General features: G+C 42.5%; 2 protein-coding genes across 4 annotated transcripts in view; one reads left to right on the forward strand and one right to left on the reverse strand.

Moving 5' to 3' along the window:
* Positions 1-456: 456 nt before the first annotated feature.
* On the reverse strand, positions 457-3,373 carry LOC147575661 (uncharacterized). The gene is made up of 3 exons (XM_086682861.1): positions 3,316-3,373; positions 2,650-2,901; positions 457-2,508 (listed from the first exon to the last, which is right to left on the reverse strand). Exons 1-3 carry the CDS (start codon positions 3,371-3,373, stop codon positions 1,448-1,450), a joined length of 1,371 nt encoding a protein of 456 aa, XP_086538987.1. The 3' UTR covers positions 457-1,447.
* The window catches only part of CDH20 (cadherin 20), a 209,269-nt gene continuing 185,570 nt past the window's right edge, over positions 1,789-25,487 (forward strand). For all 3 annotated transcript variants that reach the window (XM_086683133.1, XM_086683135.1, XM_086683136.1), the window contains exon 1: positions 1,789-1,926. The gene's annotated coding sequence lies outside the window, so the exon portion shown is untranslated. The remainder of the gene's footprint in view (positions 1,927-25,487) is intronic.

A 25,487-nucleotide genomic window follows, 5' to 3' on the forward strand; every position in this document is an offset into this window, starting at 1 on the left:
ACACCAGCACACCAGCCCTCTTCTTAGATAAGAAGGCAATATACAGGCTACTGGGGACCTGAAGACCCTAGCTGCTTTGAATCAAAGTTCATCTTCCCCACTTATATGTCAGGTGACCTGGACACACTACTTATCTTCCTGAGCCACCTTCCTCGTCTATTAAGATGGAAAAACAATAGTGTATACTGAACAGAGCAGTTGGAAAGATTAAATGAGATGACTGATGCAGTGCCTGTCTGTCACAGAACACGTTCTCAATAAACACTGGCTGCTGTAATAATAATTGCTGTTATAACTGTGAGTTCCAATTCTAGGCCTTGCTGAAACCTACTTAAAATATGGCATAACTGCCTTAACCAGGATATTTACTTCCATCGGAGCACATGTGGGAATTTTATCAATTACTTAGACACATACTTTTATCAGTTGTTTATACTCATAGATCATTTGGCCACAAGTAAGAGAAAAACAGTTACTCACCAATCAACTCAATCAAAATAAGTTTCTGTATTTAGAAAATCAGTGACGGGGGAAGAAACCCTAAAAGCACTGCACCTGAAGACTGTAAAGAGAGAGAGAGAGGTAGATGCAGACCTGGGCAGGGACTGCCCCCTTTACCTGCTGGTTAAAACTAAATTGTAGTCAGTAACTTGTGAAGAACTTGAAATTCCAGGACTGGAGACAGGACAAAAGAGAGATTGTCTCTCCTGTCAACCTTGTCTGTTTGGCCCCAGAACCAAGAAGCTTGGACTATAGTCAGAAGTTGCCTTCTGGAACGGCCTGGTCATAGCTACTGTGTGATTCAGAAGGCTCTCTTCACCTGAGGGTGGGCTCAGCCTCCTCTACTGACCTTTAAGGTAACTCTGCCCCATCTCTACTTCACCCGAAGACTTAACACTCTGTGGTTTTGCTAGGAGGACAAAGGAAGAAAATGAGAGCATTTGGAGAAATTCTTAAAAGTAAATGATAAGACGCTTTCCTCTTCATCTGCCATGTCTCCTCACTCCTCCTCCTGAAAATTAGGTCTGTTGCATCCTCAAGGTCAAGGTTAAACCTAGGTTGCTATTCATCCCTTTCTGATCCTGTTTGCCTATCTTCCTGTTCTCACTAGCTGCCTCTTCTGGAATCCATAATCTACTCAGAATAAGTCACTTCAACTTCAGGGGGAGTTTGGGGGGTAGATACACGCCCCCCCCCCCCCCCCCCACAGAACTACCCACCTCCTTTCTTCTTGCTTCCTCTCAACATTTCCTTACTCTCTCAGCCAATAGAGGAGTTTAAACATTTAAATGTGGTATCTAAACTGCATTTAAAGAATTAACCCATTTTGCCCCTCACTGCTCTAAACCACAGGGTGCCAACCGGACTCTAATTGCTTTCATCTGGTGGGGTTCCAGACAGCTCCTCAGAAGGAAGGAGCGCACATTCCTGGCACCAATTGGCTAATTCAATTTACTTCCACGGCATTAGCCTCTGTCAGAATATTCATGAGCAGGGGAATGAGGACCCGCGGCACAGGCAGGCGGCAGCCACTCGGGCTAGGGAAGGCGCGAGGGAGGGGAGGCGGACCGCGCGCCGCGCTCCGGGGACGGTGACCACGACGAGGCGGCTCTTCTCCCCGGCCGGGCAGAGCGCAAGGGGCCACGGGAGGGCGGGGCAGGGCATCGGCGGGGTTGGCGCGCCTGGCATTGCCGCCCAACTCCCGGCGACCGCGCAGGGACTTTGCGAAAGATCTGAAGGCAGAAAAGCTGTGACACTTTTGATAGAGGGGGTCGGGGGGTGGGGGGGCGGGGGCACGTCGCAAGCGGGGGCGAAGGGACCCAGCGGGACACCGGCCGCCCGGCGAGGTTGGCAGCGATGTGAGCTGGACGCCCGCCCCGAAGGAGTCTGGACCGAACGTCCCCGGAGAGTCGTCGGCCGTGCCAGGTAAAGCGGGGTGCTCGGGTGGGGGCCCTCGCGTTGTCCCCAGGCTCCGGAAGCAGGGCCGGCGCAGGGCGCCCAGAGCCCGCTGGCCCCGGGCAGCCGCCCCCCCCCCCCCCCCCCCCCCCCCCCGGGGCGCTGCGCCGGGTCCGGCTCCGCGCCGTGCTCTCCCCGCGGGTAGCAGATGCCGCGGCAAGCCTGCGGGCCGATCGGAGTTGGACTTCCTCGGACTTTGGGGGAAAGGGACGTAAAGGGGCTGCCCGGGCTGGGGAGCTGTTTTCTGGGAGCAGGGAGCTGGGGCGCGGCGGGGCAGACGGAGGACACGGCGCGCTCGTGGCAGGGCTGCGCGCGCCGCGGCATGGGGACTGGGGACCCCAGTCTCGAGGGGGAGCTTGGCCCCGGCTTCGCCCTCGTTTGCCCCTCTGGCTGCGGCGCCTCCCTCTGGCTGCGGATGGACGAGGAGGGCTGGCTGCGTCCCCAACTCGGGGATGCGCGCCAGAAGGGGGACCGGAGACCAAGGCTTCTGGAAGGCTAGGGCGCTTGCGGGGCCGATCGCAGCCCGCGCCTCTCGCCGCGCCCCCGCTGGAGCTCAGCCGGGGGAGGAGAATGTGATGGTGACTAGGGTCCCCGCCACCTGCCGGACATCGCCAACTCCCCGGATTTCCTGTCTCCGGGCCCTGACACTCCCAGGGAAAGCTCTGAATTGCGCGCGGGGTGTTTGGGTTTTGCTCCTTGTGGTTGCCGTGTGGTGAGAGCTGGGGTGAGGGGGGCGGCTAGGAGGTCGGATAGGGTGAAAGTTGTAGATTTGTAAAAGAAACGCGACCGCGGAGTCCCAGCCCGCCCTTAGCAACAGGACAGACTGTGGGCTGGACTTAGGCTGAAGCTGGAGACTCGGCCTGGCTATCCACCTCGGGGATGGGGGCGGAGGGTGGGGGCTGGAACCTGGAGGGCAGCCCGGAGGCAGCGCCAGAGCCTTTTTTTCTGCGGAGACCGGGCAATGAGTGAGAGGGCTGGCAGCAGAACACCTTGGGGGGGGGGGGGGGGGGCGGGCAGGTGGGGAGACGGATGTTGGTCGTCCGGTGGATTCAGGGTTTGCTGTGCCATTATTTTTTGCCATTGTCATTACTGTTACTATTGCTGCTGTTGTTTTTGGCACAACCACCAGGAAGTATTTTGTCTTCTGATTGTTAATAAGTCTCCTGGAAACTGGGTCTGCCCTCCCCTGATCCCTTCTAGTTGCTGATGTCTTCCCACCAAAGGAAGTTACCCCTCAGAACTGTGGTGGGGTCAGGGACACAGCCACTGGATCTACTTAAAAGCAACAAAAACAAGACACAACTGTATGCCGTGATCGCACCGATCCTATAGAGGGACGCTGTACTTCCATCAGCTCACCTTCCTCAGCCCTCCCTGGCTGGGGAGCTCTGGGGTCATTGCCAGCTGTGAACCCCATACCTGACCCAGCTTTTTCCTTTGGTGTCTTTATACAATCTGGAAATTACTTTTTATCTTAGTGTGCCCCCTCGAAGCCCCAATGGACATGCTACCTGGCAGGGGCAGGCTTCGGTTCCCAACCCTGGAGGCGGCCACAAGGGCACCAGCAGTTGGCTCCTCTTGGCTTGGCCCCTGGTGAGAGCTGGCCAGCCGATGGTGGAGAAAACAGGGCAAGAGTGTGGGAGAACAGCGTGTCAGAGTTGAGCCAAGTACAGGAGATGAGGTCAGGCCTCCTCACTGGCCACATCCCTTCCTGCCAGAGCAAAAAGAGAGATAAATGAAGAACAAGTGAGAAGTAGTATGAATTGGAAAACCAAGCTCTCAGAGTCTACTGAGTGGCTGTCACCACTGACTTTGGTGTGACCTTTCCTTTCCAGTGCTTCTGATTTTCCCTATTTGCCAATGCAGGAGCAGCCATGCCTTTCTAATGGGACAGTTGTCGTGAGATGATCTAATTTTGTATCCAGAAAATGCTTGGGAGCATCCTGGGAAAGGACAGTCTATAAAATATGGGATTTTAACGTTTTGTGAAAAGTTTGCTACACTGCAGGTTACGGAGACACATTTTTAGCATGTGTGCCATGTGGCAGTGTAAAATTAAAATGGAAAAGGAAAGTACAAACATAAAAATGACTTAGCATTCTTGACATTCTTGTGCATACTTGTAGAAAAATTATCTTTCATTTGGGGAGAGTTGCCCGGGAATTTAATCAGTGTTTATACTACTGAAACGCCCCCTTCTACCTTTCTCCCCTGTAAAATTTAATGACCCAGTTCTCACAGGGAAAGGCAGTGCGAATGTAGTAAGTGCTGGGGGCTGAGAGGCGAGATCCAAGGGTTGTTAGGGGAACCATCACATAGGGTATGGAGCCTGGAATGGGGACGAAAGATGCTATCATCCTTGCAGAGCAGGGAAATGTTCCTCTGGGGAAAAAAGGTTGAGCAGTGTAGGGCAGCGGACCCCAGCACTGGTAGTCATCTGCTCTCAGATTCTGGAAGGGTGCTCCATCAGTTGGTCCAAAGAGGGCTACCCGAGGTGCTTTTTCCTTCTCCCTTTGGTAAAGGTATGGCCTTTCTCTTGTCTTTGGATCGGCCCTAACTTCTCTCTCTCCCCGGCTGTACAGTGCAATAGTTTTCTCTTGCCATGTCAAAGGGATTCAGACATACTCTCTCAGCCTCTTATATATTTGTAAATATTCCCCAAGTTCTGAAGCTTCTCAAAGACGTGCAGCTGTTGGCAAATTTAAGTAAATAGTTGGAAGTAATCAAGAGAGCCCCTGAAAAGTGGATATGTTTTCCCCTTGGTGGAGAAGTTATTGAATGCCTTTTGAGCTAGAAAATTAGCAGTTGAGAAAAGCAGGAAGGATTTCCTTGACTTCCCTCTACCCATAAACCAGTAGTTGTATTTTTCCTTCCCTCATAGTAGTGAGCACTGTTTGGTTAAGCATTTTTTACAATTTTGGACTTAAAATGGGGTTTTGCCTGGTGGTGTTCTATGGAGAGAGGAAAAAATGTAAAGAGATACGGAAGGAAGAGCTGCAGTGGCCAGGACATAAATCAGCCAGAATATATGGGGGGGTGATGAGAATAGGTCTTTTCACCCTAAAAAAAAATGTCCACTTTGGAAGAAAAAGAAGTCTGATTATTGGCATCCGAGGCTGAAACCAAGGCAGCTGATGCCGAGAGAAGCCAAAGGGCAGTTCTTCTTAGTTTAGAAACAGCAAGACAGCCTCTGCCAAAGATTGCTGTAAACACGGAATAAAGATTTCATTGTGGGCTGGTGTGACCAGAATAATTAGACAGTTAATTGTTCATTCTGATCTGGTGGTGTTGGAATCACTAGTGCAGAGCAGCGAAAATAAGAGCAGGGCGAAATAGACAAGTAACACATCACTTCTATCTTCACTTGTTTCACTGTGATGTACTTTGGAAATCCTGGTTCCTTTTCAGGGAAGAAAAAAAAAAAAAAAAGCAACATTCATACGCCCAGAACGCTGGGAACATTGGATCTATGAGCCACTGCTGACATTTTTCCCCCCTCCAGGTTCTACTCTGGTTATGGATAAAATGTGGCATCTTCTAAAAACAGCCTGAGGAACCACAGCAGTAATGAATACATTAGGTAATCCCGGTGTCCATTACTAGATATTAGTTAGGTGCAAACCTTAGCAGCCGCTCAATCAAAAGACAGGCAAAGAGCACCACATTTTTGTGCTTCTCCAACACTCTTTGCACAGACATTTAAAGTTTAAGAAAAGTAAATATTCCATTTTTGACATTTAATTATATTCTATTGTGAAACAAAATGCCTAGTGATTAATCTTTCACATTTAACTGAAGAAATCGCCTCCTCTGTGTTTTCATGCTAATTTAGAGACAAAAGAAAACATTTTAAGTGATAAAGGTGATTTTAAGCAGCTGAGCATCTACAGTTATTATAGGCAGGAGACTGTGACTTATTGGTATTTGCTAAAAGATGGCACTGTCATAAATTCCTTCCAAAATGACTTCTGCAGAAAAGAAATGAGTAAGGGACTGTAGAGAGCATTAAGTACTTGGTGTTGGGGGCTGGAAGAAGAACCATGTATTCATTAGGTTTAAGCCCTCCCTGAATCCTCATATTGACATGGAAGATGGAGCAAAGTTCTCATTATTCTAATTAAAAAAGGAACATCTTTAAGTGTCAATGTTAAGTGTAATTGTTCTGCGAATAAAAGCACTATGTTATAAAATAAGCATACTAAATTACATGAGGCCATAAAGTCTCATAAAAAGAAATCCTTCCTTTCTCCAAGATATTCATTTGGTCTCAATTTGTAAAGTACAAAACTATCTTTACCAACCTTTAGTTTCTTTTACCCATCATGAATCAAAAGGGATTGCAAAGGCAGAACACTTGCTGGGTGTTAAAGAGCGTAAGTGGTACAAAATTATGGAACTCTACCTTTCAGATGACAATATCTACTTTACGAAATGCACTGTCTACAGCAATTAAAAATAGAAAATCATCTTGCCACATTAAATTATGGCAACAACCCATTATAAAGAGAAATTTAGCCTTTTCTCATTTAATTGCTATTCATGGTTCGCTAAATAGTTTTTCAGAATAACCTGCCAATCTCCTGCTAACCAGGACTGTCTAGTTAAGAACATTCCTAATTACATATGGATTCACTTAATTTTAGAACCCTAAAAATATCCAGCTCAAAGCATTACTCAAGTGCAATGCAAACTAGAAACGGCCCAATTCCCCTCAAGGTATATGTAATTTTTTTTTTTTAAGTTTAAGGAATCGTAAAAGAAAGAACATTTGGTATGGGAATGCATCAGTTAATAACTGCAATAAAAGAGTGAGGGAAACTATAAACTGGTAGGTCTTTTTAAAATATGCAAAGTAAAGTTATAACAATACTGCTCATTTCTTCTTCCAGAGCTAAAGGCCAATTACATAATAAAATACGATACAAAGTACAAACGTCAAATACATGCACAGCACTACCTGAAATGGGGGTGTTTTTACTACTTTAAACAATGTTCAGGGGCACCTAGGTGGCTCAGTTGCTTAAACGCCCGACTTTGGCTCACATCATGATCTCAAGGTTCGGGAATTCGAGCCGCATCTGGCTCAGCACAGCTCTGAGCCTGGAGCCTGCTTCAGATTCTGTGTCTCCCTCACTCTCTGCCCCTCCCTGGCTTGCGCTCACGTGCGTGCTCCCTCTCAAAAAATGAATAAACATTTAAAAATTTTAAGAATTTTTGACAATCTAATTAAAAGTTTGGAGTTTATTCCAACTAATGCCTTGACCGTGTTGAGAGCAAAGAGTTCTCTTGCATGGAAGAGATATTTCTTTATAGTTCTATATATAGCTCATAGCTGGAATCCTACATATAGTAGATTCTCAATAAATATATGTTGATTTCATTTTTATAAGGAAAAAATAGAATTAATAAAATTTCCAAGTTAGATGAATTTATAAAATATTATATGAAATACTGTACTTGAATACTTTGTTACTTTAAATTTTTTCTCTAAACGGGCAAGACATGCCTGTGACCAACAGTAATAATCATTGGCAAGTTCATTCTGGTATGGATATAAGGGAGGTGAGAAAAGAGGGAAAATCTTTAAAAAAATTTTTTTAAGGTTTTTATTTATTTTTGAGACAGAGAGAAACAGAGCATGAGCAGGGGAGGAGCAGAGAGAGAGGGAGACACAGAATCTGAAGCAGGCTCCAGGCTCTGAGTTCTCCCCACAGAGCCCGACGCAGGGCTCGAACTCACGGACTATGAGATCATGACCTGAGCTGAAGTCAGACGCTTAACTGACTGAGCCACCCAGGCACCCCTAAGAGGGAAAATCTTTAAAGGCTTTCCATTTGTGTTGGCGTTTTGTTGAGTTTTACCTAAATATTGTATGCATATCTACATAAGTCGTTAAAAATGCATGGTATCTCTTCATAATAAAGATGACCCATCACCAAATGATTATTATTCCCAACAAGTAGTCACACAAATTCCACCCTTGAAGTACTGAGTATTCATCAGATCAATTCTGACTAAATGGCTGCATGTTCCCTTCTGCATCAACTAATTAAAGGGTTACTAATAAAATAATAATTCCATTGCCAGTGGCAGTGGCTACTTCTGGTTGTCATTGAGGTTTATCTGACATATGGTCAAACCCAACCATGCAACTGCAATAGCGTGTTCAACATCTGTAAGGACAGAAACCTCCATTAAAGTTACTTGTGGCCAATATGCTCACACTTACCTGCCCTTGCACCTAATTTGTAACTAAAATCAGCAATGTTAACTGAATATCAAATCAAAAACAGGTGCCCGTAAGGAACTAAAATGTCTATTATAGATAAATCAGCAGCCTTGTGTTTGTTTGTTTGTTTTCCTTTTAGGTCTGACCTTAGTGGAATGAACACCATGGTCTTGGTGTTTTCTTAGAGAACAGTACGTGGTATAATATGTTAGCATAATTGGGAGCTAGTAGTCAAGAGAAAACCAGGATAGAATTAGCATGAAGATTCAATTACCCCTTGTTCCCAGAGAGAGTTGTTTACTAGGATTACAGTTAAGGTTGTGGTCAAAATAGCATGAAAAGATGCACAGTACAGCTTTCTCCTTCTCTAGCTGATATCTTTGCATGGATCCAAACTTTGGTTTCCATTTTTCACCCCCAACTTACAATACAGTTTATTAAATAGTAGCTGATATAAATTGTTGGATAGACATTTTAAGTGTGTACCTGAGCATATACATATTTTAAACATATTTCTAAAAATCTGTGGCTAAAGCTATTGTATACATAATATTTTCCTGAAGGAAGAGTGTACATTCACTATCATATTCACTATCACTTTATTTTACTTTATAAAGCCAATGTCTTTGAATCCCTAACCAACTCTTAATATGTGGTTAATTTGTATATATCATGAATAATCGTGGTTAATTTGTATATATCATGAATGATCAATGAACTTACCATAATTTGTTTTTCAATGAATAGAAGTAATCTCATTTAGCCATTTAATTAAAACTTGGCTAAAGGAACTTCATTTAGAAGTAATTTCTAAAGGCAACCACATCCATGTTTTTTAATTTGAAAAATTATTAGTGCTCTGATATAAGTATCAGAACAGATGGAAATAAACACTCAATCTCAGTGTCTAAGATCTTTTTCCATGCAGATATTTTGAATAGACACGTAGAGTGCAAAAGTCATCATCGATTTGCCACCTTTTAAGGTCAAGGAAAAACCAACTGGACATTACAGCCATCTCTGCCCACCCACACACAAGCCCATATGTTGCCTTCTCTCCATTTTCTAATGCAAGAAACAATACAAGTTCTGGTCTCCCTCTTCTTCAAATCCCTTGATTCTCCATGTCCAAGGCCTCATCTGGAGTATGAATTTGCAAAGGCAGCATCATCACATCACTGAAAGAAGCAGCCACGCTTGAGAGCATGGGTCTTATAAACTTTTTTGGATATTAAATAAGTATCTAAATCTGTGCCCTTAATTTATACAAACTGGCAAGCACTCCAATTGGCAAGGACGTTCATCTTATAAATAAATATTAAATATAATTGTTGTACTATCATTAATATCACTACAAACTGTATTTAAAGCGAAAAGTATCTAGCAGTCAAAATACATTTTCATTAATATGGTAGTTTTGAGGTCTTCCAGTTTTATCTACCTTTACCCTTAGCCATGCTTTCATCTCCATAACACTCGGAACATGTACTTCAGTCTAAAAATGGGAGGTACACTGGTATTTGGAAATAAAATCCTCAAGTAGTCATTAAAAAATTAATCCATTTGGCAGTTCAGCATCTCCCTGGAATACTTCAGGCAGCTAAGCACAGAGGCTATCATCCGATTCACGGGCTGGTGAACATTTGGAGATCAAATTGCTGAGGGTTGTTTCTTTAAACACAGGAAAACAACAGATTTCTTCATGATATAGAAGTGCTATCCGTTTCTTTGGGTACATCTATATATACAGTAATTCGCTTGTGTCAATTAAAATGCGTAGTATTCACAGAGAAAGCAAACAGGACAATAAAAATAACCACCATTTATTTCAGTCCTTGCCGCTGTGCCAGACGCTACACAGAGTATTTCGCATGCATGACCTCATTAGTCCTCTTTGTGAAGACAGCATTGTTACCATCTTCATTTTGCAAATGCAAAACCAGAGGCACAAGGTTAAGTGGTCACTGAGGGCAGATTTCAAACCCCGGACTCTCCAGCTCCCGTTACATTGCCTCCCCTAGCGCGGGATTTTTCAGCCTCCACACTACTGACATTTGTAGTAGATAACTCTTAATTCTTTATTGGAGGGGTGAGAAAGGAGCTGACCTGTACACTATAAGATATCCAGCAGCATCCCTGCTCTCTGTTAGCTCCCTTCCTTCCGACTGCGAACACCAAAAATGTCTCCAGACACTGTCACGTGTCTCCTGCTGGGCAAGATTACCCCTGGTAGAGAACCACCGGCTTGGGCAAAGTTCAACCTCCATGCATTGCTTACCAAAGCACACATTTTCAATTTAAGGGTAGGTCATCCATTTTCCAAATAATAATATACATAATTCTCATAGTTATGTTGGCCACATTATAGATGATTTCTAAAATTATCCTAGACAAAACTTTGAGAGAAAAAATTATTAAGTAAACAGGTCTCTATTAGTATCTTTTCCTATTAAACGGTTTCCTTTTGGGCGCAAACTGGGTGATCAAGACCGTGCTGTAATTATATCTTTGTACCAACAAAGGCTGGTAGAAATGGTTGAAAAATTTTAAGCCACAGTGCACCCAGACGCCAATGAATACATTTTCCACTAGACTCCAGTACCAGGAGGACAGGGATGGGAACTCTGTTGTTCATCTTTTTACCACCTGAATGCAACATCATGCTAAGCACATAGTTCTTTAATACTTCCTTAATAAATGAATGAAACTATGGTTAATCTAGTATAGGTTTTGAATTCTCTACTGTAAGCCTCTGTTGGCACGTATTACAAGTTATTTTATTTTATTTTTTTAATGTATATTTAGTTTGAGAGAGAAACAGAGACAGAAAGTGCGAGCAGGGAAGGTGCAGAGAGAGAGAGGGCAGGCTCCAGGCTCCAGGCTGTCAGCACAGAGCCTGATGCGGGGCTCAAACTCACAAACCATGAGATCATGACCTGAGGTGAAGTCGGGACACTCCACCGACTGAGCCACCAAGGCGCCCCATATTACAAGTTATTTTAATTTGTGGCACAAATGGGCAGATGACAGTATGCCGATCATATTTATAAATTTAATGAAGCCAGAAGGGAAAGGTGATACATTAGATGAAGAAATGGGATCAAAAAGGCTGATAGGATGGGACAGAGCTAAGAAGTTGAAATGTCACATGAACAAATGCCTGTGAGAAAGATAAACCATGTGAAGGGTGAGTGGCACCCTGGCACCTGAGTTGTCTCATTCTGTTCTACTCACCACACTCTACCTGAGTCCTATCTGTAGAATACAGCCACTGCCCTCAAAATATGCCCAAATATGCCCAAAATATGCTAAAAAATATGCCCTTTGAGAGGAGAGAAATGGTTGAAGGTCTTCAAAATGGCAGACCCAACACAGAAAAGACCTGACATGGAAAAGACGGAACAGTCATCTCCAAGTATCTGGAATATCTTCGTGTAAAATAGAAATTAAATTTATTCTGCGTCGCCACTGACCATTGAACCAGAACCCCTGAATAGAAACTACATAGAAGCAAATTTTATCCCAGCATAATGACAAGCTTCCTAATGACGAATTGTCCTACATTGGAATGGGCTCCCCTGGGAAGCAGTGAGCTCTCAGTCATCAGAGGGAAACATGCTGCTGACTGGCCTATGGAAGTCTGAGCCCAAATAGATGGGAGAATGTACCAGACATTCTCCAGGGTGCTTTCTACCCCTTCAGTGTATATGAACTCTTTCTTATAGGCTATTATTGACCTTGTAAACTACTCAGTATAATTCTGGTAAGAGCAAGATCTAAGTTATCTCTAATCCAGATATTTAGAGTTATAGGGGTAAGTGCAATACAATAAGGACAGGGAACCTTACCATGGATCATCATAGAGAATAAGAACCACTTCCTGTGTGCCAAGGCTTCTGTAAAGTGTATTCCCCATATTGTCAAACTATTCCTGGTAAGAACCCCATAACGTAAAGATTGGTATCATCACCACTTTGCAACTGAAGAAATGGGAGTCACAAAGAAGTAACTTACCCAAGATGACACAGCTACTGATTCCAGTCTTACTACTTGAAACTGACAGTCCAAAGTTACAAAGTCTGTTTTATAAATATACAGCATAGCGATTCATCCATTTAACAGGGATACACTATTTTGTTTGAAAGGCTGGCAATTTCTAGAGTTTGAGACATATGGCTATTTAAATGCAAATACCTAAAACATTTTCCAAAGACTCAAATACAACATTTAAAAAATTATTTGCTGGGGGCGCCTGGGTGGCGCAGTCGGTTAAGCGTCCGACTTCAGCCAGGTCACGATCTTGCGGTCCGTGAGTTCGAGCCCCACGTCAGGCTCTGGGCTGATGGCTCAGAGCCTGGAGCCTGTTTCCGATTCTGTGTCTCCCTCTCTCTCTGCCCCTCCCCCGTTCATGCTCTGTCTCTCTCTGTCTCAAAAATAAATAAACATTAAAAAAAAAAATAAATAAATAAATAAAAAATAAAAAATAAAAAATTATTTGCTGTTTTCTATTATCCATGATATTGTCCCCTCAAAATAGTGCATATTGCTATGGGTTGACTTTAAGTAAATGAGCAAAACAGGGTTTTTAGGGGTTTTTTTGTTTTTGTTTTTTTGTGGATTTTTTTTTAGCATCTACAGAAGAAAGAGTTGGCAATAGCATTTTAGATACCATTTTGTAAATTAGAGAATTAGAACCCAGGCCTCCAGGCTAAAAGTACTTATATAAAAACAAGACTGATAACTTTGATTTCCACAAATTCAGGAAATTCTCATGGCCAAGGTTTTTAGACAGTTATATCATTAGAGATTGTGTTCTCTTCTGATCCTAATTATCTTGTTGGATTGTCTTTTGCTTTATGATTATCTTACTGGCTATTTCATAAAAAATAAACTGATTTTTAAAACTACTTTCAATGCCTTTATTATTTCAATGCCAAAAAAGATCCTGAGAAGGTCTAACCTCTTCTGCCGGAGAGCCCTGCATTCAGCCTACTTGCGACTCTGATTTCTTAAAGAGAACTTCCATTTTGCAATTTCCATCTGGCAACCTCCTATTCTCAGGGAATGCTGTTTCCTGCTCACCATTCCAGACAATAATCAACCAAAGACTTCAAACATAGTTCAGCACTCTCTTTCTAAACTTACTGCTGCCCTGGTGCTTCTATGCACTTCACTGTGAACTGAAGTCCATAATTGCAGGTTTTTCATTCTCGCAGAGCATAAAGGCAGTTGTAGGAAGGGGCCCAAGCACTTATCACAGGACTGAAGATGGCATCGGACGCAGCTCTCGGCAGGCGGCTCTTTCGTCAAAAGGCAGAAGGCTTTGCTAGGCCCTGTGGCTCACAGAGTGCCTCCTCTGTCGACGACAGGGGTCATCTGCTGCTAAAAAAAGAGTCTTGCGCTATATGTCACAGCCCACCCAGCACATGTCTAAAATAACTGCCTTGTTGAGCCTTTTACTGTAACATTTACTCATGAGGGTACCATTGCACCATGTCAAACTGTGGCTTTAAGAATGTTCATATGACTTAGTGATGTAGAACAGAGATGAGCACACTCATGTTTTATTCACGGATTTCCTCCTAGGTTTTTATATTATTCCACAGGGGGAAACCTTTATAAAAAGAGTGTTCTCAATGTACTTTGTGGTGGGAAATATTCTAAATCAAGAACGAAGATGTCTCCTAAATGAACATGAGTCACAGGAAACATCTCTACAACTCAAAGCAGTGTGGAGCACAGAGTGTATGAAACCATATGAAAGCACACCCCAGTCACTCATGAGCTGACTGGTTATTCAGGGGTTTCCTACAGAATAAACGAGGAACTGACCTGAGAGAGAAACATCCTAAGAACACTGAGGAATGTACCGGGCAAGTGCTGCTACTGGTCCCTTGACCTTGGACTTCCCAGTTTCTTGAGTCAATATCTGTCAAAAGTCATATGGCATCAATCTCTCCCTTCAATCATAGTTCTAAGAAAGTTGCTGCCCATAAGGCCATGCAGACACCTTTAGAAGTCACTGGCTAGGGGACTCTTTGGGGTAGAAGTATGTGACGTAGAGGGGAGAAAAGGACCACTAAGGCACAGCCTTATTTATCACAAGGGTAAAGAGAAAGTGTGGCACTATTAGGAATTTGTTTCATTATGATAAGCAGCTTTTAAGTTAAAGAGATCTGTTACCTTCCCTTTACCTCCACCCCACCATTATTAATGTCCAGTGGAAGAGACCAAAGAGAACTCTTGCATCTTTGAGATAAAAAGAAACCTTTCATACATTTGGTGCTGGGAAAAAGAAATATTTAAACCAAATTGAAGGCATCAAAAATAAGTAACTACGTTGAAAAGCCACAGCCATATTGAACAATAAACAATTTATGGAAGGAGCCTGGAAAAAAATTGTTTTTTAAAAAATTGAAAAGCGTAGCTTCTGACAAGTATTCTTTATTTATGAGTGTAAGTAGAATTTTTCAAGGAACACCAAAATACTAAAATAAAATGCAAGTTTGACACAGACATTTTTCTTTGAGGGTTGGCCAAAAGGGGAATCTAGGTAGATTCGAGGTTAATTGAATAGTTTAATTCAATGATCATTATCTACGCTGATTGAGAGAACTGAAGAAGTCAAGATTATGTGAAAATTGTAAATGATCCAAATCATTTACAGTTGACTGGGGAAGTGTTTCTGGCCTTTGACTTGAATACAGGTATGCCCTGCTATCTAGGAATTCAATTTTTTTTTTTTTTGGAGTTCAATTTTTAGAAAGACAAGTTTCATAAGTGAAGTCCATAAGCCCAAGCTTGAAAACATCTCTTGTCCCACCTCCTCTCTTAGCTTAGCAACTTCCTACTTGTCCTGGGGTGCTGGTGGGCCATACTCCCCAACTTAGCGCTGGGCTTACTTCATGCTGGGTATGCCAGATAACTCGATGGTCCATCAGTTATATTCTTGTTCTTGCTCTCTGTTCCCTTAGAGCTCCGGTGATTGTATAAATGTATGAGTCAGAGGGCAAGGAATGGGAGGAGGTACTGAGAAGGTTAACCTAGGAAGTTTCTGCCCCACAACTCCAGGCTGACATCCCAGACTGTTTACCACTATCAGAAACACAAAAACAAAATACCACCTGTCTTCAACAATTCTCTGGTTTCAAGGCAAATTGAAATATGAATTGTTTCAAAAGGATTCTGTGCATGCAAAGCGAATAGCTGTCAACAAAGCTATAATTAAGGAGATGAGATGCTGTCAATAAACTTGAAATAATGATTTTCCTTGCAGCAGCCACATTATGTCTTATCTGTTCCTAACCCTCTCCTCACATGGCCTCCATAGAATTTTCTCAATATAATTTAGGAGGGATGGGGGGACTCCCGATGTTGCTCTCTGGAGACTGAGAAATTCATAGACAGCACTCTTCTTCCCTTTCAGGTGGACATGTTGCTTTGTTTTCTGAAAATTCATGATGTATTTTTGACCAATTATCATCAACTGTCCTATCTCCAGTGTTCCATTCAGTTAAAGAACCCAACATAGTTTCATCAGCCGATGACTATAGCAATAAATAAAAATTACCTGCTGGGTGAATGAATAGAGCCCTGCCTTTGCAAATTAGTTTTACATGTGCTATTTCATGTTTTCAGCACCATCTGCCAACCACCCTTCTGGCTGCAACTGATTTCATACTATTTTGGTCTACTTGGGACATTTTAGATCTCAACAAATGTTTTTAAAAGGAAGTATGGACTTTCCCTGCCAATTAAGTCAGTTTCCTCACTCTTCCACTCTTAGGAGCTGTTTCTACCACAATCTTGCTCATGTCACTCCCACCTCTTGAGGAAACCACATTTCTTTGGAACTATCTCTGATCCTTTTCCCCAAAATATGACTCAAACATCTCTTCCTGGATGAGAACTCAATTAGCCATAGATTTCTCTGCCCATCCCCAAGCTTCCGTTGTTCTCCCTGTACAACTTACGTTTGTGCACCACGTTTGACGGTGTTTCTACCAGTGATGGTGGGTGGCTCAGGTGTGTATTTTCTTACCTGAGTAATAACTTCTTCAAAGCAGAGAGGGGATATTGCTCCTTGGAATCTAGGTGTAGCTTTATGATGTGCTGGGGAAAGTAAATTTATTTTTAAATGTCATGTGGGCTGTGCTTTAAAGGTTGAAGACGCAGGAGTTGAAAGGTATACTCTTTAGAAGTGGCCTTGAGAAACTCAGCAATTACCAGAACAACTAACCATGTCTCCATCTCTGAATTCCAGGCACCACATGGTATTTTGGCAAACCTGTTTTCCATGCCCTACCTGCTAAAATATCTTCTGACTTTCACCATCTGCCTCCTAGCAAATCCAGCCCAGATGCAAAATGAACAGGGGGAATTAGGTCCTAGATATTGGCACTTTCCCAGGGAAACCTAGAGAAATTCATTAACTGTTAGCAGTTTGAAATACTCATTTATAAGTTGAACCTAAAACACTGTCTCTGATTCTGTCTTCCCAGGTTGAGATGCATGAATATGAGCTATCCAGGAAATAGGTTCATTTAGAAGGAATTTAAGTTCTTAATGAATGTTTCCTACAGATTCCATAATGACTCCATTCTGTTTTTTGCCATGTAAAGAAGTGTGCCCTTTTCACTGTTGTTAGCATGCACTTTTTAGATATTCACTCCTACACAGTACAATGGCAATTATTTTTCCATGGGTATCTATAGATTCAGGATCTAGAGGATCTGCAGTGAGAATCAGCACAGGCTCATTCAAGCCATATCTCTCCAAACTAAGCCTAAAAGCCAAATGCAGCAACATCCCAAATTAGACCAAAGTACTATATGAACTCCTAAATTGCTACATGCATGTGATAAAAAAAGAGAGGAGTAGGGGCGCCTGGGTGGCTCAGTTGGTTAAGCGTCCAACTTCAGCCAAGGTCATGATCTCGTTGTTCCCGAGTTCGAGCCCCGTGTCAGGCTCTGTGCTGATAGCTCAGAGCCCGGAGCCTGTTTCAGACTGTCTCTTTCTCCCTCTCCCTCCCCCGTCTCTCTCTCTCTCTCTCTGCCCCTCCCTCACTCATGCTCTGTCTCTCTCTCTCAAAAATAAATAAAACATTTAACAATTTAAAAAAGAGAGAGAATAAACCATATTAAAACTGGATGTTTTGGTCAATATCACATTGTAGCTTGCTACAATGTAATTTGGCACCTATCTCTATAAACTAACATAAATTGAAGATTTAAATGGATGACTAGAGAATCAGAGCCAAAGGTGGAGTATTAGTCTATAGGGGTTCCATGACAAAACAGCGCAGACGGGGTGGCTCAAACAACAGAAATGTATTTTCTCCTAGTTCTGAAGGCTGGGAGTACAAGATCAAGCTGCCAGCAGAGTCAGTGTTTAGGGAGAGCTCCTTCCTCGGATTGAGATGGCCACCTTCTCACTGTGTGCTCATGTGATCTCTTCTTTGTGCACGTGTGGCTGGGGGGAGGGAGAGAGAGAGAGAGCAAGCGAGTTCTGGTGTCTCTTCTAAGAACATTAGACCTATCAGATCAGGTCCCCACCCTATGACCTTATTTAACCTTCATTACTTCCTTATTCCAAATATAGCCACACTGGGAGAAGGGGGAGTTAGCGCTTCCACATGTGAATCTGAGGAGGATATAGACATTTGTACCATAACAGTGATGTTTCAACCAATACAACTTATTAACGTATTTGTCACATTGAGATTGAGTCAAGCATTAAGGGACCCCTGAATACTGTTTGAACCCACTGAGTAGAAGTAACTCGCAGTGGCCACACAATAGTTGCCTAACCTGAAACTGGATTCTAGGGCCCCATGCCACCCGCCCACATCCCCCACCAACCCCCACAGTGCCTCTGTACTGATTAGATGACCACTGCATTTCATGCCATTTACCAATGTCTATTTCTGTCTAGTCTTAAGAAACACCAAAGAATCTAGGTTTTTCTGTCTAGTCTACTGGCTTTATGTTCTAGCCATTGTCATTTCTGTTACAATTCCCAGCATGAAATTACTGCTGGTCTCCAAACCTTCAGTTTCTTCCAGCAAGGCACTTGACTTTCTACCAAAGCTGAATTCCCTTCAATAATACCTTCGGTTCTAGGACTAGACTCCCAGAGTCTCCAGTTGAGAGGGGAAGTCCAAGCAAGATTCCTTCCTCAATGAAAAGGAACCATAAGTGGATGTCTGACCGTGTTATGTGTTGGAAAGAGAAAGGGTGCACCATGAGGGCTCAGAACTATTACTGTCTGCAGTACTTAGGGCACACTACCTTCTACCGACTATAACAAAAACACCAAATGTCAGTGGTTTAACATGACAGTAGTCTATTTCACATCACAGTTCAGCTTCCTATCAGGCGGTCAGTCTGAGTGCTTCTCCTCCAAGAAATGACTCCAAAATTTACAGACTGCTTCCATCTCTTGGTTCTACTTCACTGAAGGGCAGAAATCTTTGCTTGAAGTCAACGGAGGAGGAAAGGCAGAAAGTGCAGAGGGAGGGTCTTTCAGAGTGTTTTATAGTTAGTAATGAAGTGGTGTATGTCACTTTCAACTGCCTTTCACCAACCAGAACCCTACCATTTGACTCCAAGTTATCAGCAGGGAGACTGAGAAGTGTACTCTTCCTACATGCCCAGGAAAAAGAAATGGGACTCTTCAGCACGTGAACACAGCTCCCAACTTTTTCTTTACTACTGGGAAGCATCTTGGTGCTTAGATAAACTCACCTAGTTTGGTGGCACTGGGGATGGGGAAAGGGGGTGGGAGAACACCAAATAATTGTCAGGAATTTCACTGTATCTGTAACGTGAAATGCAAACCCCTTAACAAACCTCAGGAGATACAACACAGCAGTGCTGTATAATGGTCAAGTGCACTATCTCCGGAAACAGACAGCCTGAGTATGGTTGCTGCTGGTCCCAGGATCATATATAACCCACCCCACTTTCTGGGAATGTGGGTGTCGCTCCCCCTATCTGATGAGCTCCAGGAGCACTGGCTGGGGGTTTAAGCCACAGACAGTGGAGTCTGGTTGGTTTTCGATCACTATTCCTGACTCTTTCTGAGCCAGTGATATTTACTTAAATTCCTGGACAATTTAACTTCATCTCTCTGAGCAAGTTCACTCATCTGAAAAGTGGGAATAATAATGCCAATCTCAAAGGAATTATATTTGATTAAACATTTGATATTTGTTTATATATTTGTTACAATATACACATTATATTTGATAAAACATTGTGCACCTTCCCTAACACATAGGAAACACACAATAAATGGTAACTGCAAATACTATCAGAAGAAGATAGGGACTACAGTCCTCTTTACTACCTGTCGCCAATAAAAATGACCGTTTCAAAACACACACACACAACAGTTTTTTCAGTGGTACAGGATAGTTTAAAAAGCAGGAGGTTTGTGGGACGCCTGTGTGACTCATTCAGTAAAGTGTCTGACTTCAGCTCAGGTCACGATCTCACAGTTTGTGGGTTCAAGCCCTGTGCCGTCAGCATAGAGCCTGGAGCCTGCAGCACGCTTCAGATTCTGTGTCCATCTCTCTCTGCCTCTCTCTCTCTCTCTCTCTCAAAAATAAATAAATATTTTTTAAAAAATTTTTAAAGCAGCAGGTTTAGAATTCTCAAATCTATGTATAAGCTATGTGACTTTGGTCAAGTAACTTGACATCTTTCTTTAAAATATATTCCTACTACCCATGTCATGAGATTGACGTCATCACTATGTATCATGAGAGAACACATAGAAGCATCTAACACAGTTCCTGCAACATAGTAGGTACTTAATGCAAGCTGAGTGCCGGTTACCAAGTTCCTCTCAAATGGTTTTGCACTGGAAAGTAATATGTCACACTACAAGAGTGAGAAAATACCATCTTAGAAAGACATGTTTGGAGAGAATAAGTGATTACAGTTAGAGCAGATGCCTTCGTATGATGATTTTTTGATCTTTGACCTTTATCACCCCTCACAGCCCTATTTAAGAACAGCTTCTCGATGCCTCTACTCAAATGACAATCATTGTGCAAAAACTCCCTGTCTCGCCATTCAGGAGCTTACAGTACACATCTTAATAAACCATAATGAACTGAAGACGTGACGAGTATAACTGGATAAACAGGCCTATCTCCCCAGCTGTCATGTCTGTTTGTGACATGAAACAGTATTTCATTGTAAAAGATGCTAATTTCAATCTGAGCCGTGGCGGTGTTGAGAGGAGCATAAAAGGAATTCTTGATTATCTCTATCAGTAACCGTCGTCCCTGGGGATGTGCTCGGAAACTTCAGATCACATATGGCAAGAGTGCTGTGATAAAATATGCATCAATGAGGCTTCACGACTTATGATAACAAAGAAGTGGAAAGTTTTGCCCTCTGTGATAACTATCTGTGGCTGGGATTTCTCTCTTTTGTCTATTTCTGGAGGCTTTAAAAATGACATTTGTTGTACTAATTATTACATCATTCTGTACCTGGACCACCATCTCATTTCTGTAACTGTTCTGTCAAATTCCTGGGGGCTTATCATAATACTGTTTCAACAATGGTGATTTTCCCAACCTAAATTTGAGAAATAATAATTACGTTGGCTGCTGGACCACATTAGCTGCCTATCAGACTTAAACAAACACTAACTGTTATTTCAACTTAAATATCATTGCTTATTAAGCACTGGCCAGGCTACAGGGAAGCCAAAGTTATCAGAGATGCAAAGCACACATCACAGGGGAGATGAGCAAGACAGCCAAATCAGGGTGGCCACTGTCTTTCGTTGGGAATGGGCCATTCTTTATTTTTAAATTATCGTCTTCCTATTTGGGGAGCAGGGAGTGTGGTGATGAAATTTATTACCTAAAATGGTATGAATATGAGATGATCGTGTCTGGGGGAAGAGTTAATATTCTCACTTGGCAAAACTAAAAGTTAGCAACTCCAACTCCTCTCTTGCTTTATTTTGACCGGTCCTTGAAATTTCAAAATCCGGAAAGCAGCTGGATGCTTCCCTCTAATCCCAGCACAAAACCTTTATGTGGGTGAGGGCTTCCTGGCCATTTTACAAGGTATCTGTTCCATTCAAAAGCTCTCGTGGTAAGAAATTTACTCACTTTGGGCACCTGGGTGACTCAGTTGGTGGAGCGTCTGACTTCAGCTCCGGTCACGATCTCGAGGTTCGTGAGCCCGAGCCCCACATCACGCTCGCTGCTGTCAGCCTGTCAGCACACAGCCTGCTGCAGATCCTCTGTCCCCGCTCTCTGCCCCTCCTCCACTTGTGCTCTCTCAAAAAATAAATATTTTAAAAAAGAAGAAATCTACTCAGTTGATTGATCCAAAATCTGCCTTCATATAGCGCAACCTTTGCTCCTCTCGTGTTACATGGAATAACCCTCATCCCTTTAGTTACAACGATGCTTCAAATGGACAAAGGGCAGTGTCGTCTCCCAGTCGGCCTGCAATCTGGTCACCCACATCTGCTGCTCATGTTTTCACTTCATGGTGACCCTACTAACAACTGCCCCTCGCTTCCAGTCACCTCCATGGTCTGTGCCCCTACAAAAGAAGGGTGCGATACATCCATTTCCAACTTAGAAATATTCATTTAATTGTCCAGAGAACAAAGCCTGAAGTTTTTAGAGAGGCACTAGCTTCTCCACCATTTGCTTCCACACAAGCTTTCCCTCCCACTGGTACACATTCTTCTCTCCGGTCTTACTCTTTCCTGACCCTGGGCCTTTTCTCATCTTGATGCTAATCTCTATCTCTCCAAGCCTGACATACTCTTCAAAGCCCACCACTCCCTCCACAAAACCTTCTCAGATCCAGAGGCTGGTATTCACCTCTCCATCCCCTAGATTCCCACAAAAGGGACTTCATGTTGCAATACCAACACTAATGATTTATCTACTTGTGTTCCCGTTGGTCTCAATAAGACATTATAAGATCTATAACTGCACGGACAGCCCCACTTGCTTTTGAATACCCTATAGTGTCTACCACAGTGCTCTGCGCTCAGTTTAATGTTCATTAAAATTCTGTACTGTTGACCGAAATGGTCCCTCGCAGGCACACAACCTATCAAATACCCTTCGACTGCCATTCCCCAGTTTGCCAACCCCACCCCCCACTGAGATCTCTCTCTATGTTAACCTACACTGTCCAGTACTGTAGCCACCAGCCACATGTGGCCGTTTAATTTTAAACTCACATTAGTGAAAGTTAAACGAAATTAAACCTTCAGTTCCTCAGGCTCACTAGTTACAGTTCCAGTGCTATCCACAGCCACATGTGGCTAGTAACTGCCATACTGGACAGCACAGATATGGAACATTTCCATCACCACAGACAGTTCTATTGGACAGTGTGGGTCCAGCACTATTCCGACAATAGAACCACTACCTTCCTTGCTGTGTGATTAGCCGCATCACACTCTTGCCAAACAGCATGCAAGCCTCTGGCTAATTAAAATCCCCAGGTCTTCTTTGAATGAACAGCTTTTAAGCTCAACTCCCTTCATATTGTACTTAGACAATTACTTTTGGGGATCTAAAGGTAATTCCCTCCCCACCACACCCCATTAAATTCTAATACATTTTATCTCTTCTATTTTATCTATTTAGCTTATCAAGATCTTCAGTTTTTCATTCTGGCATGCTTCGGGCTATCTTACCCTAGGTCTGAGTCACCTAAGCATTAGTTGATATGATAAAAATGCTGCAGGTAAATAGGGTAGGTATATAACTTCTCATCCAAACGAGGATACTTTTCAGAGTGAAATGGAATGCCGTAAAAAATTATGCTGACACACAGGCATTAACTGGGACTCTCCAGAGCTCACCAGAGTGGATGTAACTCTGTCCATGGAAGGTCACATCTACACTGTCACTAGAGAAAGTCCTCCAGATTAAGAATGAAATAATATTTAAAAATCTGTGAATATGTTAACTAAATTTTATCTAATTTCAGACCATATCACTCCATTTCATTCATGATGCGAACATGAGAAATAAACTATCTTAAGTTCAAATCATCTTACTTTTTTCAGCATTCAATAAATGAACCAACACATCTTTTCCAAAAAAAAAAGAAGAAAACACAATATAAGTAGAAATACAATGTATGTATATGTTAGATAAATATGAGGAGAATTCATTTATAAATGAATTTATAAAATTTGGATTTATATAAATATAAGCAGAATTCATTTATAAATGAATTTATAAAATTTGGATATAGTATCTTCCTACTGTTATATAAGGACTCCAGAGGTCCAGAAAAAAATCTGCCTCATACATAACAGACTAACAGTGACTTGAAGCTAATTCAAACAAAAGGAAAGAACACATATAGCAATCTCATATTACTTTTTTTTTTCTTCTGAAAATGTCACTTTGAAGGAAGCCTCCAGCTCATGGTGGTCACTAACTAGTACTTGCCATTCATCTATGGCAACTGGGCCAACAAAATCCTGGTAAAATCCTGACAGAACATGGTGCCCAGATTTTGTAAAAAAAAAAAAAAAAAAAGCAAAGACAAAAATAAGTATGGATGCTTAAAAAATGAAGAAGATGATGTCACACTCCCAAACCCACAGAAAATTAAGATAAAATAAAGATTTATGTGGAAGTCTGTTCTAGTGGAATTTATGTACAGAAATATGAATATATTTGGGCCAAAAATTGGACAAAAGCCCCATAAATTAATGTAGCTAAAAGTCAGATAAAGGTCACAGCATAAGACTGACTGAAAGAGAGAAAAGAGTGATACAGTAAAACCTTGGTTTGCAAACATAATTCATTCTGAAAACATGCTTGTAATCGGAAGCATTTGTATATCAAAGCGAATTTCCCCAGAAGTAATAATGGAAACTCAGATGATTTGTTCTACAACCCAAGAATATTCAGATAAAAATGATTACAATACTGTAATTAATAGAAAATAATAAATAAAATACAAAACATAAAGAACAATAAATTAACCTGCATGTACCCTTGAAAACCTTTGTGGTTGGTGTAAGGGAGACAAGAGAGAGGAGGGTTATTGGATAGGACTAACTATCCACTATCACTATCAGAATCACTGCTGTCTGTTGGGTCAGTGGAATCTTTTTCTTTTCGTGCAACTTTAACAAGGAGCCTATCCAATGACACTTGTTTTTGCTTCCTTTTGAGGATTTTGTGGAAATGTGACATGTCATTATTGTTAAACAGATTCATCGCTTGCCTTATTCGGGTGGTGCTTTTCTACAAAAGTTCGCACTGTTTCCCACATTTTACACATCTCCCTAATCTCATTTGAAGTGAGGGATTCCCGTGCCTTTTTCTCCTCTTCCTCTGCAGATGAGATGCAGACACACACTTCTTATAAAATCTTGCAATTTTGGCCACTCACATACCTCTTTTGTATTCCTCGATTTCCTTAACTTCACCATAATTAACTCCTTCTTACTGCCTTTTTTTTCAACCTTTTTCTGCATGGGGGCCATTATATACATCCACGTGAATATTGACTATAGTGCAGTATTAATAAACTCTTGCCATTTACTGTATTTAACGTAACTGGCAATAAGGCAGCAGAGGAAAGGGTCTGTATCTGCAGGCGGCCTGACCTAGAATGAAGCAAAGCCTTTCTAAGCTTCCTCTTGTACCGAAATACAAAGGACAGTCCATAGGTGCTTTGAAGTGACAAAAAATATACCAGTGCCAGTTGTGGGCACCTCCCAACGTTCCGAAAAATCAGTGATTTCTGCCAAACACCACAGCCTGAGCATGGGAGATGATCGCCCACAATCCTGCATCAAGGGAAAGAGAGAGAGAGAGAGAGAGAGACAGAGAGAGAGAGAGACAACCATTGGCTCAGTTGTGATCAAGTGACATTCTGTGTCACGTACTACTCGTATTGCAAGACATCACTCGTTTATCAAGTTAAAATTTATTAGAATGTTTGCTCATCTTGCAGAACACTAGCAGAACAAGTTGCTCACAATTCCAGGTTTTACTGTTCTAGACCGAAAGCAGAAAAGAGGGGCCGAGTCCAGGCTCCCTGCTAACCAGCCCTGGCACCACTGGCCCTCCATACCCTCTGTGTGCGTTTTCTCATTCACTCCAGAAACAGCTCTTTGCCCTGGGATGCCCCGGGAAGGGGAGTGTGTGGGAGGAGTGGCCTCAGCTCTCAAAGTCCACAGGGACAGCCTTGAACTCAAATTCTCCAGCGTTCACATCCTGCAATGCTACAAAGAAGTTTCGAAGGAAACACTTATGGCTTCTCAAACCCGT

Source organism: Puma concolor, chromosome D3 (genome assembly GCF_028749965.1).
Source record: "Puma concolor isolate L17-30 chromosome D3, mPumCon1.1.hap2, whole genome shotgun sequence".
NCBI lineage: Eukaryota > Metazoa > Chordata > Mammalia > Carnivora > Felidae > Puma > Puma concolor.

What these genes read in the sequence shown, in the direction of transcription:
- LOC147575661 (XM_086682861.1), bottom strand. Translation starts at nt 3,373, where the DNA reads ATGGGGTTCACAGCTGGCAATGACCCCAGAGCTCCCCAGCCAGGGAGG. An exon ending in GCCAGGGAGGGCTGAGGAAG is followed by an intron (nt 2,902 to 3,315) that starts GTGAGCTGATGG and finishes CGGTCTCCGCAG; the next exon opens with AAAAAAAGGCTCTGGCGCTG. An exon ending in CCACACGGCAACCACAAGGA is followed by an intron (nt 2,509 to 2,649) that starts GCAAAACCCAAA and finishes CCCCCGGCTGAG; the next exon opens with CTCCAGCGGGGGCGCGGCGA.